At 40.8% G+C, this 20,149-nt stretch overlaps 1 protein-coding gene across 2 annotated transcripts in view; it reads right to left on the bottom strand.

Annotated features, from left to right (window-relative positions):
- SERINC5 (serine incorporator 5) overlaps positions 1-20,149 on the bottom strand; it is a 43,478-nt gene that overhangs the window by 8,345 nt on the left and 14,984 nt on the right. For both annotated transcript variants that reach the window (XM_046905579.1, XM_424762.8), the window contains exons 2-9: positions 19,190-19,357; positions 12,030-12,208; positions 11,681-11,763; positions 9,120-9,213; positions 7,711-7,922; positions 6,824-6,919; positions 3,580-3,706; positions 1,930-1,996 (exon numbers count right to left, since the gene is read on the bottom strand). In XM_046905579.1, the coding sequence (XP_046761535.1) occupies positions 1,930-1,996; positions 3,580-3,706; positions 6,824-6,919; positions 7,711-7,922; positions 9,120-9,213; positions 11,681-11,763; positions 12,030-12,208; positions 19,190-19,273 (942 nt within the window). In that variant the 5' untranslated portion in view covers positions 19,274-19,357. The remainder of the gene's footprint in view (positions 1-1,929; positions 1,997-3,579; positions 3,707-6,823; positions 6,920-7,710; positions 7,923-9,119; positions 9,214-11,680; positions 11,764-12,029; positions 12,209-19,189; positions 19,358-20,149) is intronic.

Raw genomic sequence — 20,149 nt, 5'->3', positions numbered from 1 at the left:
CTCCAATTAGGATTTGCCAAGTTGTTTGTAACGGCAAGCTTCTAAGCTTTGGAAAAACCTATTCAGAAAGAGCTGGGAGCAAATAAATCATTTTTTAAGAACTAATCTCTTTTATATTATTGAAGATCAAGTATTGGCAGCGTTACAGTGCAAACAATGACAAAATGGTGGAAAAGCTAATGTGGTTGCACATTAAGGATTCAGAAGGACACTCAGACTCATATCTAAATGCTATTTAAATAAATTCTTTACTGGAAGGAAGATACAACGAACTTGCAAAACTCTGCTGCAGGCACTGGGAATGACAGAAATGCAAACGGACTTATCTTTTAAAAATTTTGCTGAAATGGATCCAGGCTGAGTACAAGCAGAAAGTTGTTTTTAATGCTTCATTGAAAAGAACTTTCATTTCTTTAGCTGATGGAAAAAGGAAAGCTGAAATTGTCTGCGGAAGGGTCAGACACTCCCTGTGTCGAGTGTTAATGTAAATGGAAAAATGGTGTGGAGAGAACAATAAACTAGGTGCGCTTCTTGCGTCAGACCACAGCACAGCTCTGTACTGCGTATTGCATTACCTACATTATTTTTTCCGATAAAATCCCTCTCTAGGATTTAATTTTGTTGTGGTCTGATAAAGATAGTGTGTAACTTCTGGACTGCTTTAAGCCTTCAGAGTTTCCAATGGAAACAAACTACAGCTTTCACTCTACATACCTGCGATTACATGTACTCATTGGGTTCATAAATTCATCAGAAGTCAAAAAGCTCATTCTTGTTTCTTAAGGGACTGGTCCAGAGTTTAAGGAAAACCCTTATTCTGTATCTCAACAAATTAATGGGCTCTTTCCACTGTTACACCAAGCCTTTAGCTTGAGTTTCCCTTTGGCTGTATTAAGATTCTGAAGAAAGTCCTCCATTCCCTCAAACCTTTTAATGAGTTGCAATTGTCAGAAATTAAGTCCTTGCACACACACAGTGATGCTAATAGCAACACTGGCACGGATACAACTAGCCCTACCAAGCCCTCAACTGTCTTCAGCATGGACACTGAAAGACTTTCCATATACCACTAGCAACTGTAAAGCTATGTTTATATTCATGGTTGGGAAGACAAAGGACCTTTATCACAGACAAAACAATCAGAATGCAATTAGTTGCTCTCTGCCAGTCATTTCTTTACATTTACATTCAGTGGCTCTTGTACTGCTCTTTAAAACCAAATGGTGCAGAAATAACTATGTTGGCAAGTGCTGCTGTGCAAAAGCTGGGCCTTCTCAGTTAATGGGCTGCATCCAGCAGCTTGTGCTGCTCCTGCAGCAGGGCAAATGTCAGCCCCAAAGCCATGCTGTGATGCTACGAAGTCATGGCTTACGTGCTTTTTCCAGAGGTAAAGAGAAACTTCTGTAGCACCTGGCAAGCTCCTAAAGCTAAACATGTTTTGCTTTCTCACATTCAGGTGCTGCAAATACCATCTGCATTTCTGGATTCTCACACATGCTTTGAGCTTTGCACCTCTGTTTTTCATTTTTTTAATCAAAGCTCGTGTGCACAGCAAAGGCAATCAGGATTAATAATGCTCAGGAATGTCTTTAGTTTCTTAATGCCCAGTAGACCTTTTCTTTCAATGAGAAAAAAAGCTTGTGAGGAGCAGAAGATTTACAGGAAGTCTGCACAGTGCTATGTAAACTGCTAAAATGCAAGAGCAGCGAATTATTTTACTACCTAAAGGCACTGCCAAGGGACCTGCAAGAGCTGCAAAAGGGCCAGAGCAGACAAATATTCATACAATTCCAGACCCAGAGGTAAGTAGCATGTGTGCTACCAACAGTCGTTTGTTTTTTTTTTTACCTAATGACAGATTAGTTAGCCAAGAAAACAACAGCAAGAAAAGCACACAATGAAAACTGTGCAGACAAGGCAGGAACTCACTTCGGTTTCAGGTGCTGCATATATTCCCCTCAATGTCTCAGAGCTTGCACGTGTTGTTGAGGTCAAACTAAGATCAAAAGAAGACAGAGTAAGAACCCTCTGCATAAGCCTACAAGGGTGATTTTTCACCACGGAAAACACAAGTGCTAAGCATGTGTAAAGTTTCTCCTGCACAAGCACAAACCAGCCTGACAGACGGCCACAGGCCAACTACGAATGAATCACAAGCTTAAAAGTAGGTCACTCCTGAAAGGCGGTGAATTCATCACCTGCAGACAGTGGCAAACAGCTCAGCACTCCAATTTGCATTTCAGACAAGATCTTCCCTGCTGTGCTCAGCTAATGCTTTTCTATTAATTTCACAGCCACTGCTTGGGCTCAGCATTCATAAAACGCTTCTCTGAAGGCTTTGCCAGTAAAGAAACCTGTTGCCGGCAGCAGTCAGCTTTCAGAGCAGATCACCAACTGCTTGTCAGTATTCCAGTCGCTAAAAATCACTTTCTTGCTTTACAGTAATCGTCTGGGGAAAATCTCTTCTAGTTGCTTTTGGTAAGAAATATTTCTTATCCAGTCAGCCTTCCCCTCTCAGGATCATAAACTGAACTTCCCCCTGCCCACAAAGAGAAGTGTGCCAATGCTCTGTATGCACTCATCCTCAGTAAGCAGTAGGTCAGAATTCCCTTTGAATTCCCCTTGACAGCCATCATCTTCCCAAGTTCATGGTGCATTTCCCCAGCAGGTTGGCTACCTCAAAGTTACTCCCCAGACACCCTTCTGATGCACTAGAAAATACTGTTCCAATGATAACTAGATCCACAGTACAAATCCACATATTTGACATCAGAATTAAATGGACAAATATCCATATTTGATGACAGAGGATTTGCTGTGCTACTTCAGAATGGTTCTCGTATTCACTTTAGAATTACTAGAGTTTTCAGTACACAAACTCTGAACTCATTCAGAAGCAAAAACTGCTCAAAAACCTGCAACAGACAGGCAGTGCTGTTTCCTGGCAACTCACACAGTCAAAACAGTAATACCTAATGTTTTTATTATCAGCAACTGCCTTCCCCCTTGGTCTATGATTTAATTTATTGATGCAAACTGCAATAATTCTAGGTGAGCATCACAACACTATGGGCAGGGACAGATTTCAGAGAAGACATTGCTGGAAAATGCTGATAGCAGTCCTGTGCTCACAAGTTGTTCAAAAGAAGCCCTAAACCCTCCTATGGGTGTTGATTTGTTTACTCCAAAAAGACCAGAAGAACAGTGATAGCTTCTGCCAAGACATTACAGAAATTTCAGACAGCTTTCTTAGACAGACATATCTGCATGGGGTTTTTCCTACAGGATAGTAAGTGCAGAATCAAAAGCACATTGAGACCATCACCTTCATGGACAGGTGTAGACCTTTTTCCCTCTACCTTCAGATGTGTTTTTCCCTCCACCTTCAGATGTGAATTGCTCTATTCAGTTTTAATGAAATAAAAGCGGTATTATCCTGTTGGGCATTTCTGCAATTAAGGGAATAGGAACCTTCCATCAAATTTCAATTTCTTTCTGTTACTTTGCTTGAGGACTGCTGTAAGCCATCACTAGATAGACAACACTGCACTTATAGCAAATGTAAACACCAAGACTTACCAAGAATACAAAATGCAGCCAAAGAGAATGGTAGTACCCAGGCCTGTAACCAGGTTTTCATCTCCATGTAGTCCTTGGCTAAATTCAGGCACACATATCGTGATGTTCTGATTGTTTTCATCCAGGACTTCACAGAACAAAAATAAAAAGAAAATAACAGTTATCAATGCTCATTTCAGTGTATTTCAAAGGACTTTTCTAAACAAAGATTTTCAGGAAACTATTTTTTTTTTTTAATTTCTGATACTGAGAAGGTACAACTCAGCTGCATCCTTCTATCTTTCAGAAAAATAATACTGAATACATTCTGCAAACCTAACCTTAGAGATCAGTGTTTCAGAGAAAAACAGTGCAATTTAGTAGGGTAATAAAGCTTGTCATTCACTCAAGCTGACAAACAAGGCAACAGCCTGGTAAAATAAAAAGCTGGAAGTTTCGCAACACTTCACCCAAGAATACAAAGCCATACAAAACTACGATAGTATGCACCTGAGATCATAATTTTTGCAAATGGAAGGGTGCCTTGAGGACAAGTATGAAACTCACACTTGGTGAAAAAAGTAACTTGTAGCCTGATCTCAAATACGTAGAGAAAAAGAGATGTAACGGTTGCAAATACTACTTTTAGGTTCCTGAAATGAAATAAACTACCTGCTTTGGGTCAAAGTATAGTAACAGTCTGCAGCATAACCCTAAAGCATCTGTTTACAGCCGCATCTTATCTCAAATTAAGAGTTTTTGTGCCAATGGTCTTCCAAGCAAACTGTGTTCCCATCTCCCCTTTCCTTCTCCAGTGTGGCAGCAGAACTGTTTGGAAGGCCAGAGGGCAAAATGCAGCAAAGGCTACATGCAGGTTAAAAATAAACTCAAAGTCAGTCCCCTGACCTGGTTCCATGTGGGGCGGCATAAAACTATTATCAGCAGATGACAGGAACAAAACCATGCCGGGAGCGAGGAAGGGAAGACAAGCCTTTAGGGAATATGTTGGCAGGAGATGTGCAGAATCCCCCACCTGAGTCCATCACGGACGTAGCAACAAGGTATATCACTGTTTGTCATGTCTTTTAGCTCAGTTTGGAACCAAAACCAAAGGCACACTGTGATAAGCAGAGGATCAATAGACATTTCCTTTTGTTTGCCTTTTAATTCTGACATTTGCAACCATGCTGGATGTTGTGAGCAAGTATTTGTGGTGTGCATTTTCTTCAAATCTGGTTTGCACAATGGCTGAATTGCAGGTCCCTGCTTGAGGAGTTAGTTTGACAAAGACTGGGATGAACACAAGGAGGAACATCTGATTCAGGGAGTTTGAAAGAGCATGCTTGATGCCAACTCTGCCAAATGTAATAACCACACGTGCAATGCATAGCAGAAGAACCAGAGCACTCATCCAATTAACTGCTAAAAGCTCTGATTGTCACAAGCATGAAATAACACAAAACTAATGATTTAATATCATACACCACTTTTTTCCCTTTCTTTTCTTGGACTGTGTCAAATCTTGTGAGTAATTCAGATGCCATCTAACTCAATTTCTATATTCATTCAAAAACACTGCTTACATTACTAAATACATCTTCCACCAAAACAGTCTTTTTGTTCTTAGATCTGGAATATGTTTGTGTTATGTGCCTGTGACTACACAAGTGTGAGAGACTCTTCCCCTCTCTTTCATTTTCCCTCTGGGCAAGCATCTGTAAAACTTCTCATTTCTGTCACTGGGCTTCTAGCTATCATTGCTTTAGCTTTTCAATACTAAAAGCTGAGCAATAATAGAGTTTTTTTTCATTAACGATCTGAACCCAAACAAGCCTTCTGTATGAGAAGAATATTCCCCGTCCAAACAGGTGACTCTAATTGTTAAATGGGAAAAGGAAACAGGTTGAGAAGAGCAAGGTCATACCAAGAAATCCAACGGAGTAACTTAACATGCCAATGAGTTATGTCAAGCAGCTATTCCTTTAATACAGTGCTGGGTGCATGGGGGATCACTCCACCAAACATGCCCACCAAGGAAAGAGGCAGCTACACATTTATAGGCATAGTGTATACATATTCATTACATTTCTGAGAAATTGGTTACATATGCACTGGATTTAAAGGAACTTGTTCACATATTGTCCCACCCTTCTGAACACGCATCCTCAAATGTGGGGAGGGTCTCTGCGCCCCATCTGGTGGCTGCTGGATGAAGGCTATTAGTCATCCTCGTGTAGGCTCGAAGTCTTTCTCACTGGGAACTTTAAACCTTTAAGGGGGCTGCATCATGTCACAACAGCAATTCTGGCTCCTTGTCTTCACAGGACCCTCCCCACTGAGTTGCAAACAGCAACTCTGCTTATCTTCTTGGCACCTCACATTCCTATAGTTTCTGTGTTCCCTCCTAAAGTTATCTGTTTGCACAAGCTATGAGGCCTAGTTTAACCAAGGCTATACATTCTCTCCTTGATTCACTGTAAAGTCTTGCTGTTTTTGCAGCATATGGGACTTAAGACTATAGGAAGTTCCTTACTTCCAGCTTGCAACATAAGTAGTTAGAATGGAGTTAGCATGGAGTACAGGAACTCAGCTGAAGAACTGCATGACTTCAAACAACCATGGTGAAACTCCAGGTCTTTACTCAGAATGGTTTTTTTTTTCAAAATGAAAGAAGAACAATACTCAAGTTTTTGTTAAATTGGGTAACAAAGGCTATCTACTGTAACAATTCTAGTAGAAATAAAGAGATTTTAGTATCCACTCTGATCGCCAGCACAGCAAAACAGAACAAAGCCACTTGGGTACAAGGTACCTGTGAACTGGTGTGGATCTAGTAAACTTTGGGGTTGAGTTGGTGACCTGACCTCACGTAGAGGTAGTTAAGAGCCATTTGTCCCAACTCTTTTCCTATCACGTGATCAAAGACATTATGTATTTACTTACATTCTACTATGTGAGCACATGCACTTGCCACATGGACAGGCTGCAGGACTCTGGGAAATTTATTGGTAGAAAACAAGCTAGAATGACTCTCATGCAACAGATGCAGTCCACAAAATCTCAGTTATTCTCCCCTGGACCAAAACATTGATGCTACAGGGAGAGTGTTTACAGTCTCTCAAATGCCGTCCAAATTTTTTATCTACAGTTTCTTTTGTGCAGGCCAGAGTAGGAAAAAAACAGCACTCCTATGTTCCTCAGTGCTAGCCCTAAGGTCCTAAAGTCCTTCTTGATTTTAACACATGGTTTGTCATGAAACACTTACTGGTCTCTGGGGGCTTGCTGGATAGTGCTGAGAAAGTGAGGTACATGACGTAGCAGCTGATTACTCCTGACTGCAGCAAACCAGAATGGGGCTGGCCTTTAGAGGAAAGAGAACAGAAGATCATTTTTGTAGATATTTTAACAAAGTGAAAAATAAATTCACATCCCTTAAAGAACAGCAAGCACATCAGTGTCTTTCAAAAGAGGGGAGTACCGTTTACTTTTTATTTAAAGCAGTTTGTAAGTTTAGATATGTTTCCTCCGGCAAGTGAAAAGAGTTTGCCGTTTAGTTCTGCTGGCTGTTTTAGAACGGCATTAAAGATTCCCACATAAGAAATGAATCACCTCTCTGCTCTTGCCAAAAGCACCAACTTTCCAAAAAGCTATTGACAGGCTGCCACGATAGATTTATTTGCCCACAAAACTTTGTTTTGGAGCCACTTAAATTACTACTTCCAGGTCCAATACATGCAAGATATTAACAGCATACATTGAACATACCAGAGAAGAATGAAATACTGCTGTCAACTACTTCAGGCCCAAACATTACAGATGGTAAACCACAAGCAGCCAAAAGCAAATGCTAAAATAGAGGTGAAAAACTATTACTGCCATTGCCTCAACTGCTGATGTTACAAGTGTTAGGTAAACTCCTTTACACCTTACCAGCCATCAGCACAGGAGCATTCTTTGTAGTATAGGTGCCTGATGGTGTGCCTAAAACATCTTATATCTCTGTAGTTTTAGCAGCTGAACTGGTGAGCAACAACAGCACAGCATAGTGTTGATAAGGAGACAGGGATAAGAACAGCACTAGCTCTGAACTATCATGCCTCTAGGCACACAACTTTGGCAGCACTAGAAAACTAGGAGGAGGTTAGCACTCACGATTCTGGACACAGGGTGATATGGCTACCAGTGACACAAAGAGGCACAGGCCACCATTGACACCAATCAGGATCTTGTTAGACAAGCAGCCCTCTGAGCGCGTGTAGAAAAGAGCCATGAGGACCAGGGCTGCCACAGCAACAGAGTACAAGATGAGCGTGACCAGGGCGAGCAAACCACTCCACATCTGCTTGTGATTTGCACTTGCAGTCCTGGGGAGACAGAGACAAAAACCTTATTTTATCTCCCCTTCCCAAAAAATAAAGTTCTAATAGTTGAATAGTTCATGCCATCAAACACAAAAGACAGTGCTTATGTTCCCGAAGCATGTGTATATCACTACACTAACAGAAGCCCTTGCTAGGTTCCACCCATGAAATTGAAGGAAACTTTCCTTAGCATTAGTGCTCTTTTTTCTGTGGAAAAAAAACATCTATTGTAGAGAGTGGTAATGCTAAATGCTGCTACACAGAAAAGCAGTTGTTGTAATCAGCCACAAAAATATCTGCCATGTAAGATCTCAACACTTCCTCCATGAAAATAGATATCTAAGAAAGGTTTGCTAAAACCCTTCCTAGTAGTCAGCATGCTAAGTGGGACAAGAGAAGACAGCAAGGGCTGTATCAGAAAAAACGGAATACAGAAAAGTATAGAGGAGGCAGTGAGAGCTCCTGTATATACACAGGAGTACAATTTAAATATTTTAATCCACAAGCAGAGGCTAAAGACTAGAAGTGAAATATCAAACTGAAATTAATTCAGTGCCAAAACATGGTATACGTGGGTTGACAATGGAATCTTGCATGTTTAGATGAAAACAAAGAAGTTAGAGGAAGCAGTAGTTCTCACAACCAAAAATACATAAATAACTAAATAAATCATACAATGTGCATTATGTTGATACAAAGAGAAAAAAAAAAACAGGATTTACCAGTCTGTACCATTGCGTACAGTTTCACTGCTACACTTTGCAAATCCTGTTTTGTTCTCTTGCAGCGCTCTGTTTCCTAGCAAGTATATCTTCACAGAAAACTGAACAGCTTAAAATGAAGTGTTTGCATGCTAACATGCTACTACTTATTGGAAGCAGAACGACTGAGGTTAAGAACGTATGAGCTCAGAGTAGAAAAAGGAGGAAACACTTCCTCTGGGGAAGAACGAAAGTGGACAAAACAAAAATGCACAGTTCTAAACGTCAACATTTATACTACTTTCAAATGCTTCATTGCCTTTGTTACAAGAGATGTGTTGTTCAGGAGTCCACCATAATATTATATATTATACTATTATCTATTATATATCGTATACATTATATAGTATATATATATATATATAATAGAGTATAATAATATATTACATACTATACTACATTATATATAGCTATAAGTAACTATTTGCACCACACATACCAATTTTTATTCCATTTGTGTGCAAACTCAACAAGCAGGATGAGCTGAATGGCAATGAAAAGGAAACCTCCAGCTGCTCCTACATAGCGCCAGGCTGCAAGGGCAGAGAAACAGAAAATTGGTCAAAACTGTAGCCACCTTTTCCCCAAAATAAAACAAAATTCTTCGCTACAAGGTGAAGACATTACACAGTTTGAATATCTCAAGGCCACAGATACAGCAGGAGATGAGAAGTTTTAGCCAAAAGGCCAGCTCAGCTATCTCAGGATTAGCTCCCTGTTGAACTCATCTTGCAAGCTACTACACACTCAGAAGGAGCCTGTTAGGACAGTTACTGAGACTACCTAGCCCAGATTTTTTTTCCAGACACAAGGTTACTATAATCAGACAGAAAATACTGAAACTTTTATTTGTGACTGGTAGGGGGTGGAGGAGTCCTGAAGGCATTTTCCTGAAGGCTAAACCCCAAAATTGCAAGGTATTGGAACCTAGTGCTAAAAACGGTAATTACTTCCCTCGATTCCAGTACCACTGGAAAATGAAGGCATGGCTCATCTATTTACAAATGCTGCCCTGAGCCACTCCCAAAGGAACAAGAACACTAGGTATTTATCAACTACTTTTAAGACAGGTTATTTGACTACTTAACCACTGACCTACTATACCGTATGTGGGTAACTGCTTGAATATTTTGGACAAGAAATCTATGAGCAATACCAAAGCATCAAGAAGAAAATTAAAGAAAGAAGCGTGAAACAAAACGAGACAAAACAAAATAAAACCAACCACCACATTAAAATAGAACATACTTAGAAGAAGCACGGAAAGAAAAAGCAGATCACCAATGCAACAAGTAATTAAGTAGCCAGACTCTCAGTAACAATCTCTTATTGCCACAGGCAGAACACTGAGGCATGCTTTATGGAGCCATCATAGACAAGGTTAGCAGGCCAGTGTAGATTTAATGCTACAGCCCCCACAAACATAGTGCTTGCACATAGTACCCCTCATTTATAATTAAAATCCTACGCATGGGAAGAACATTCTACATTTTTTAGAAAAAAAAGCTGTATGTTTCTTGATAGCTAGGAGGAAAAAAAAAAAAAGAAAGAAAAAAAAGGGAAAACAGAACCACACAATGCTGAGACCCTCTGTGTATCTCTGATTTGGGAACTTCCTCAGGAGCTTCCTCAAGAACAGATTAGCAGAATATATAGGACACTGCTTTACAGAGAAGAGCCAAAAAGTAATTTAGGATGAGAGCTTGTTATGCTGTATTTCCACACCAAGTTAGACTGTAATTCCCATCAGCACAAAAAAAATTGCTTCACTTCTTCCCCAAATACTTCTTGATGACTTTTGCTGTGGAAAAGATTACTCAAAAGATGATAGGATGTCTTGCTTGCTTGCGGGTGTAACACATTGCACCACCGAAACCAAGCAGTGATTAGATACTAATGACAATCCCACACAGCCAGCACGACTTTGTGGGGAAAAAAGAAATAAGGATAAGGATCCCTTCACCTACGAGGCATCAGACTGAACTAGAACCAGACATAAACAGCCAGTAAGAGCAAGAAGATGAAATAAGCCTATCTGTAGTTTACCTTGAGTGATTTTTACCACTCTTAGTTCCCCAGAGTGGTATGTTCACAGTATGTCTGTCCAGTGTACTCTTTTCCCCGGAGTTACTCTTTCTTTTTACTCTATTATAAACACCCTGGCCAGTTATAAGAGAGAAGACTGGAGAGTTGAAAGCACACAATACCCAGTGTGCTTCAATGGAAGCAACTGCCCAGACTCGACACCTTAAGGGCCTACATACGCTGGCATACCAAAAAGCACAATCTCACCTTGGTGTCATCACCAGGACTGCTGCTGCCAGCCCACCAGGCCCCTGGTGTACCCCACAGAGATAGTACTAAAGCACTTGACCAGTACTAGCAGGCCCAAGTGGTGCTAGGGTGTCTTCCAGAACTGGAAATGCATTGCGCACAGCACTCCCAGAGGCATGCTTGTACAAGCTGCAAGAAGCCTAGGTTTACATTATTATCTACTTATTATAATAGCATCTACACAATCAGCCTGAAAGCTTGTGACATCGCGTATTATTTTATGGCACTGCATGCTTCCAGGCAGTTGGTGCCAGCAGCCTGAAGGTCACCTTTTCCCTGATGGCACTTCTTCATCACAAACCATAGTCTCCAGCCGCTGTGCTATACAGTTACCTGCACAAACCAAACTTAGACACAGATCTATGCTCTCAAGTGAACAATTTCTTCTGCATTATTGCAGTCTCTGCTTCTTGAAGAATTTGCACAACAGCTCCACAGTAGTATTTTACCAGCTCCCTTGGTCTCCTTGTGGTTAGCACCAACAGTGAGAGGTTACTCTTTGTGTAGATACCACCAAACAGCTTCAAAATATTCTTTTTCTCCTGGACTACACTGGGTTTACTTGAAGAAATTCAGCCGTGCTCACACTGAGCAGACTTTCAGGATTTATAACCACCCTCAAGGCAGTACAGAATACAGCAGCATAACAAAATGAGAAGGATTTACCATTGAGGAAAGTGTCCTGATCAGGAATGAAGAAAGCTCCCGAGCACATTGCTGCCAGAAGTAGAAGCTTTATAAACCAGAATCTGGATGAGAGAAAACAAAATAAATCATCTGGTTATAATAGGAATTAGAGGTCTTTAGATCAATTATTATGAAAAATGTCTAGCCCATCAAGACAAAAAACAACCTTTGTTGATTGACTGTTGTTCTTTGCCCTTGACTGCTTTATGCCCAACAAGAGCAGTGAAAATAACCATTTTTTTCTCTTCCTTTTTGCCTAGTACTAGACTCAATTGGAAAGTAAACAACACAAATCTACAAAGAGAGTAGAAATTAAACAAATACTCACCCATTATGAACATATGCTCGGCAGCTTTTGCTGTTGTTAATTTTGATGGTAAACAAGCAGAAGAAAAAGAAGAAACAGGCCATTCCAAAACAGACTTTGTACACCGCAGAGTATCCCACCAACTTCTCACACATCTCACCTGCCTGAATGCCTTTGCACATCTGCTCATAGAAGGGAAACTGAAAAATAAAACACGTTACAAGTTGTTAGACAGGACATAGAGCACCTCACAACTACACCTTCATAAGCTGGTGCACCACTGACTTTTCATTTTTTCATTTAACACTGACAGCATTCATCGATACCTTTTGTTGATACCCCTCAGAGTGGAGTTGAGAGTTCAAGGGATACAGAACAGTGTAAAAGACAAATTAGAGCTTTCCAGAACCTCAACTGTCAGCCACTTCCAGATGGCTTTGGGGCACAAGCCCACCACGCCTTCCTTCAGCTCTGTTGGCCTTAGTCACTGCAGTCCCTTAATACTTATTCACCCACTGTGGGACCCTCTCTCTTCTTCTCATGTTTTACAACAACAGATTCTGTTTCAGTAATCCAGCTTTCATAAAGCCATACTGGCACTTTCACCAGCCAAAGGGGCCACAAACAGGGCAGGAAGCTCTGCCTAACACTGCCAGCACACCCGAGCAATATGGAAACAGGTTCCCTCCCTTGCATCACAGCTTCTGAAAGGGAGTTGTGCCAGTTGCCCTGATTTTATGTTAAATTAACAGAGAGGCAGGAAAATTCCACTTTCCTCTTGACTCGTTAAATATTTGCTCTTGAGGCTTTGTGCTTGGCTGTAAGGGGAATGTAAACTGCCACACATTTTGGCCTTGGTTTCACCACGTAGACGTGACTCCGAGTGCCCAGAAAGCAGGACTCTGTGGACAGGACTGACTTCTGTGTGGTGCCTTTGTGCAGACCAACCCCTGCCTTTTTGGAGCCAGGGAGTTGTGCAGAAATAGAGGCATTTAATTAGAAAACCACCAGCTATTTCAAAGGAAGAAGGGTCTCTTTGTATGCACAAAATACTCAGCCAAGGCTAGTGAGGCCAGTCAAGCAACCCATCAAAACCTTTGGAACTGATCACTGCTACCTGCATGGGTAACTGACAAAATCAGGAAACAACACCTTCTAGGACAAAACACTGTACAAATAAATCGAGCAGATGAAGTGAGAATCAGATGTGAGAAAGTATCAAGCCAGGTCTGATTTTCTGGGAGAGAGACAGGCAAAGATTATGGGCAACACCTTCCTTGAACATTTCCAAGAAAGAAGAGAAGATACCTGTGTCTACTTCCTTTGGCAGACTGGTAAGCCTATAAAAGCAGGACTGAGAAGAACAAACAGGACTCATCAGAAAGGGATCAGGCAGCGTTCCCAGCTGGGTAGAGAGCCATCAAAGATGCAGGAAACATGGGATTAACACATAAACTCTCAGCTTCCAGCTGCAAGGCTTTGAAAGCATGCTTTCCACAATGCATGCTGTGCAACTTTCAATTGCATTCAGTAACCCAAAACAGTGAACAGCCTTCCCAAAAGCAAGCATTTCAGTAGCTCAAGACAACACATAGTTAAAACTGTTGCTAAGTGCAGCAACAGAGGAAAGCCAAACTATGATACTGAACTAATACTAGGTGGGCTACAATCAGAGGAGGAGATGAAAAGCAGAAGGTTTTGGCACAGCTGTCTGGCGTTACAGAAATGAATTCAAGCTGTACCACCCTGAGATGCTTATTCAGAAGCAACTCAGAGGAGTAGCCAGGGCTTGAGAAGTTGCACAGTAAACAAGTAGCTGTGGCACAATTCACATACAAAAAATTTAGAGGGCAAGTAAGAAAACGTGGGGCATCAGCAATGCCTTTTCTTAAGTCTTGAAAAGCAATGAAATGTCAAACTGGCTGAATGTGCCAGCATTCCAAACTAGCACATGGACTGAAGGAAATGAGACCTATCAATACCACACCGCTGCCAGGGCAAGCCATGGGGCCAGAGCAACAACAGGGAAAGCAACCGGGCTATTAGCAAACCTCACGATCCTTTGTGCCTGTAATTACCATCCATCAGCACAATTAGAAAGATGCAGGGTACTGAACAGTATTTCTGAGAAAAAACAAAGTTGTTGCTTTTTTTTTTTACATAGATTGTACTGATTATACAGAGTTTCTGTTAGATGTAGACTTGGTACCAAGTAGCATTTTGATTATGAGTTTTAAAACAAGAAAAACACCAAGACACTTGACTAATCAGCTAGTTAGTTAAAAACAGATCTCTGGGTAGCTATACATGGGAATCTTCTAATTGCATGGATTTCTACTGAGGTCTTGATGGGATTCTTGACCCTCTACGTTCTCTTCTGTACTTTGAAGTAATTTCCTTATAGATCAGGCTGAGAGAAAATGGATGGATTCACAAGAACAACAGCTTACTTTGTGCCTACACAAGCAACAAAGACCTCAGCACTATGTAGGATGCACAACACTATATAGTGATAAATGACAACCACAGGAACACTCCTGTGGGACTAAACATCTTTTTCAGAGACCAGTGATCCTGAAGTAACAAATCAAGAACAAAAGCAAACACTTGAGGACCCTGGCAGATAGCAAACTTGAGTACAATGCTGGGGACAAAAGTGTTGATGTAATGAAAAGGGCATCTTTTCACAACAGGATAAACCGCTGCTGTGAATAACTTATAAAGCCTTACATGTGTTCTTAATCACTAAAGGTTTGAAAAGACAATTTTTGTTTTGAAACTTTATCTCTGAAATACACTCAGCTGCAAGCAGCTTGTCCAACCCAAGTTTTTTATTATGTTTTCCTTTTGCTGGATAGTTTTGCTGGTTATTAAAGTCAGGGATTACTTAGCCAAGCTTGATGAAGTACTTACCTTCCTCCCTTTAAAAGTGACATAAGCAAATTCCCTGGCCACTGAGTAGGGGACAAGGCATTCCTACTGCAAAAACTCAGTCTCTCCTCAGATAATGTGAATACCTCTATAGCTGCATGTGCAAAGACATCATCAAGTTGGTAATTTTTTTAAGTGCACTGAAACCCTTTGAGACAATGGCAACAACTATGACAAGGTTAGACTACTTTGAGCAGGAACATCTGCAACGACAGGGTCAGACTGCCCTGAACTTGCTTTCCTATCAGGTCAAGTAGCTGGCATCCTAACTAACTGTGATGCAGCAGCAAGCTGGTGCAACTGTACTTTGTCCAGGCTCAAGCAGGCTGCATTTTGGCCACCTCCAAGCCTGGGCCTACTTGTGCCCAACAGCATGAGTGTGAGAATGTCGGAAACCCGTCGACATGCGAGGACAAAGGGCCTTAAGAGTCAGAGGAACCTGCAGGACACACCCTCATCCAATAAAGGGAGGATGTGGCAGATGTAATTTGTTATGGAAATGGATAAAGTATAGAAGAAAATTTTTGCTAGTGATGAAACAAAGGGAAAAAAACGCAGGTAAAACCCATTGTCTTGAACAGGCGAGATATGAAGTGAAAAAAAAAAACAACAATGTGATCAAAACATGTATAAGCTTGCACCTACAGCTTAATTCCTTACAGAAATTGGCAACAGGCAGCTTCATTTAAAAACTTGGGTTTGGTCACAAATTTACATTTTAACATACTGTAACACAGTTATGGCTGGGGAAACGAGTCTGAAAACATGCTCCACCAGAATGTACAGCCATCCAGAACTGAAATGCTTTGACAATAATGAATTGGTTTTCACAAACATTTGTTTTCCTGAAATTCTCTTTCTGATTCTTCTTCCATTATTTAAGAAGGACATGGGTACTTTCAGGATGAAACCAGTAGTTCTGAAGCAGCTTTGACATTAAAAAATAAACAAATTAAAAAAAAAAAAAACAAGTTTTTTTACAAAACAGAACTATTATCTCCCTCCTTTTGCATCAACCATCATTTCAAAGCCTTTCAGTGCAAGATCATGCTTCACCAGAATGTTTGCCAGTAAAGCTGTAGCTGGTTCTCACCAGAATAACTGGATAAATATATACACTGATCATATACAGAAGCCTTTCTTCAACATAAGTCCTTCTTTGCTTTCTTTTGGACCAAAGTCAAATTTTAAAACCAACTTGTATAACTGTATTGCCAGCATTCATGCCTTGCTGTCCACATTGCTAAAGCTTTCACATCTTGATGCTGTGGCCCATCTTTCACCTTGATATACACAACCTTGCTCCTCTGAAACCTATCCTACTTGCTACTGTTTGAACTACTATCTTCTCCACAGCCAACCACTCCCTCCCTATCTGTTTCACTCCCTGTCCACTCCCTCACTACTGCTTCTTGCTTCCACCCCAGAGATCAAAGATAAATGCCATGGCTTCTCTGCAGTTTTTTCAGAATTTAACTCTTGGAGCCTCTCTCCCTTCGTGTCCTATGGGAACAGGAACAGATCAGATAAGAAGGATGGATGAAAAGAACAGAGAAAAACCTATCAAAAAGAAACCATATTTACTCTGTTCGAGCAGGTTCCCAACTCTGGGCTGGCACCTGCAGAATTTGACAACTCAGGAACTAAAAATCCTGTCTTAAACATATATTAATAGACTGAAGGCGTGACAGTGGAGGCAAATGAACTGTTATAAAACAAACATGTTTTTAAAAAGTCTTCCTACAGTGTCCATAGAAGATGTACACTGCTGTTGTTTCCTCTCGAAATAACTTCACAGATCCAAAGGCTACAGTGCTACAATACTTTCAGATCTGCTTCAGGCTTGGGAATTTGTAACCAATCAAGCAACAAAACAATCAAAATTTCCTCACTAACAAGGTGAGATTCCTTCGGCATAACATCAGTGTGACTGTTGGATATCTAAACTGATAAAGGTGAGATTCCTCTCATGCAACATCAGTGTGATTATTTGATTTCTACATTGGTAAAGCAGACTTGTGGTTTCCTGCCAATGTGATGGCTCCAAAAAGGACTGCACTGAAATTTCAAATATTATTTTAAGAGAGAAATTTAAACAAATTTAGTTAAAATGAAATAAAACTATGTCCCCTGTCAAGAAAGAGAGTGCAAGGTCCTAACAGCGTTTTGTAAAGTAATTGCTTACAGTCTGGCTTCAGGATTTAAGAACACTCTGTGATCCAGCCAAAAGCAAAGGAATCAATAAGTGCCCTGCGCTTCCAAAACACAGTTCATCCTTGGGAAGCCAAGACCAGTTTGTCTCGATAAATATTTTGAAGGTGCACTTTACTAGAACATGCTTGAATTAGTTTCAAGAGTCTGAACAGCCCAGAATTATTAAATTGGAGAGGAGAAAGACTACTTTCAGATGGTCAGTTTCCTACACAAAATCACCAAACGCTCTAAATTAAGAAGGTAATTATCTTTCTACTTCACACTAACAGCTACTCTTTGTGCCATTTCTCCCTACCCTGAGCTTTAAAGACTACAAACTGGAAAAGAAATTTGGCAAGACTGAAAAGCACACTGTTGAAGCCTGCTTGAATCACTTCTCTATTGGACAAGGAGACAGTTTTTTTTATTAGGAATACAAACAGTATTAAAACCACACTACTCATGGAAAAGTGACTTTATGAAATTTGGATACATATTAGCACATATAATTTGTCTTCCATGCACTTCAGTTCCTTGGATTATTCACTTTATTGCCAGTCTAAGCATCCAGTAAGTCAAAGTAAATCCTGGCAAGAGACTTCAGCATCACGCTGAAAAGCTTTTGAGCTGCAGCTCACAGTCAAGCATCTTGTCTGCAGTAGGCACTCTTACAGGACTGACTGCAAGTTCTGGTGACCAGAGGTAAGAATGCATCATTGCAATAATCCGAGCAAATCAATACTAAAGAAAATTAGGACAGAATGTACAAAGAGGGCAAAATGGGGTGAAGGTCACAGGCAACAGAATCCTCAAGATAGCCCTATGTAATCCTGTCGTTTCACTTTTCTTGCAGTTACAGGATGTTACCACCAGCTTCTGGCCCAGGCTGCTTCAGAGGGATGTTTTTCACAGCCAGCTGAAAGCCAAGGGCAGAAGTTAAGTAGGGCACCAACTCAGCCAACAGTCAGTAAAACAAGAAAATGACCATCACCATGCTCCCTCTGGGACTACCTCTTTGGGCAGGAATACAGAGAACAAGTAGATGCTCAAAGCAACTGAAGTATTCTGAATCTTCAGGGCAAGTACAGTGACAACCTCAAAGCAGGCCTGATGCCAAGCTCAGGGCAGGAAAGTTTCAGTCCCACATTACTTAATTTTTAAAATATAAATGATCCAGCCATTGTTCCCTCTACTTATAAACAGACTTATTTTCTCATAGCTTGTAGAGTGAGAGAGAGAATTTATGCTACTAGAGCATAAATTCCAATAAATTCCAATTTATGCTACTAGAGCATAAATTATGCCAAGAGCAACTTGGGTGGCTTAAGAAATGAAACCAAAGATGAAGTACAACAGGTCTAGCATCTGATCTCAAGCAAGCCGGTAACATTTACCTCAGGAAAGTTATGTATTAGGATTCTGAAAGAAATTTGAATTTTATAATCTAGTTTTAGCCACAGCTCCTTTAATGCTTTTGAAGCTTTTTAATTAAAAAGACAATTTGAACTGAACAATGTCTGTTGTAGCTAGAGGCCATGTGAACATGATGACTCAACACACATGGAAGAAAATGCATTGCACAGGATTCACAGCATTGTGCTTTGTAGTAGTAGTGTGTCACATAACACAAAGGACACAGAATCAGTATTATAAATACAGCTCTTGAAGTGCTGTCTTCTAGCTGCTTTTTCTGCTACTAAACAAGCTACGAAAGAAACTCAACATTAGACTAAAGCAATTTATTCTACTACAAGATGTCTTGAAACTACCCACATAGCAAACTTGGGATGAGTGTATCGTAATGGGTTTCCCTACAACAAAAGAGAAGGCAAGCCACTAGTTCTATGACACTTGTCTCTTGCTATTGTGAAATACACTCAGAGTGTAAGCGATTGACAAGGAGGTGCTGATCACACACAGTCCTCTGGGTTTTGGAAATGGCTGGGTAGAGAATGAACCGCCTTTTCTGAGAAGGAAGTGCCCTTTTATAGAGGAGGAGAAAAGAGAAAGATAGAGCTCCGTTTCCCCTCAGAAGCAGTTGTGCTTATCTTACTTACGTGTGTTTTCATTTCATTAGCTACTGTCGTTGACATCATGACACAGCAGATAATAGTCACCAGGATGAAGTAGAGTGCGTACATGAAGCGGGTGCTTGTTGACTGCTTTATCTTGGGGCAGCATTTGCAGCACAGGGAACAAGCAGCAGTACCACAGCAGCAGGCCAACTGGAAAGGAAGACAAAAATCCAAGTCATTCCATTATCACCAATAGGTTTCTATTGCAAAAGTCACATGGCAAAACTGGTAGACTTCCTACAAACTCCAAACTCCATACACTTCCTACAAATTTCTTTAGTCACCTCCTTTTAGCATATCAGTATTTAAGTGGAAGCAGATTGTCCTCTCTGTCAAATCCTTCAGTTCAAACACACCAGTTTCTAGCTTTCCCACACACGAAGGATGAGGGTGAGAAAGAACCGCTCCTGATTTCTTTGCCTTACTCTCTGCTGCCTGTGCACAGCTCACAGTCCTGGCACATAACACAAAGCGGAACAGGCATTGCAACAGTCAGTCTCTACTTCCTGCAATACACAATCCTCCTTACCCAGTGAAGAAACAAATCTGAAGAGCACAGACTTAAAATCTGTTTGCTTTTAACACACAGAACAAAATGAATTTTGTTCTGGAGATGGGCTTTGTTTCACAAAAAGCTGTACAGACCCTGCAGCTACAGGGCTACAGGGTCCGCAGTAATAAGACAAGGGGCAATGAATTCAAACTTACAGAGGGTGGTGAGGTTACCTAGAGATGTGGTGGAAGCCCCCTACCCAGGTAGACATCCAAGGTCAGGCTGAACCAGGCTTTGGACAACCTGATGTGGCTGTAAGTGTCCCTGCTTGCTTGCAAGACTAGATGACCTCCAAAGGACTCTTCTAACTCTAAGGATTCTGTGGTTTTCAGTTCACTGGAACCACACTGCCCTTTTAAAAGAAGTCTTTTTCCTGGTACACACACAGA

Source organism: Gallus gallus, chromosome Z (assembly GCF_016699485.2).
Source record: "Gallus gallus isolate bGalGal1 chromosome Z, bGalGal1.mat.broiler.GRCg7b, whole genome shotgun sequence".
Classification (NCBI taxonomy): domain Eukaryota; kingdom Metazoa; phylum Chordata; class Aves; order Galliformes; family Phasianidae; genus Gallus; species Gallus gallus.
The sequence above is the reverse complement of the archived record's forward strand: the minus strand, read 5'-3'. Positions and strand labels throughout refer to the sequence as shown.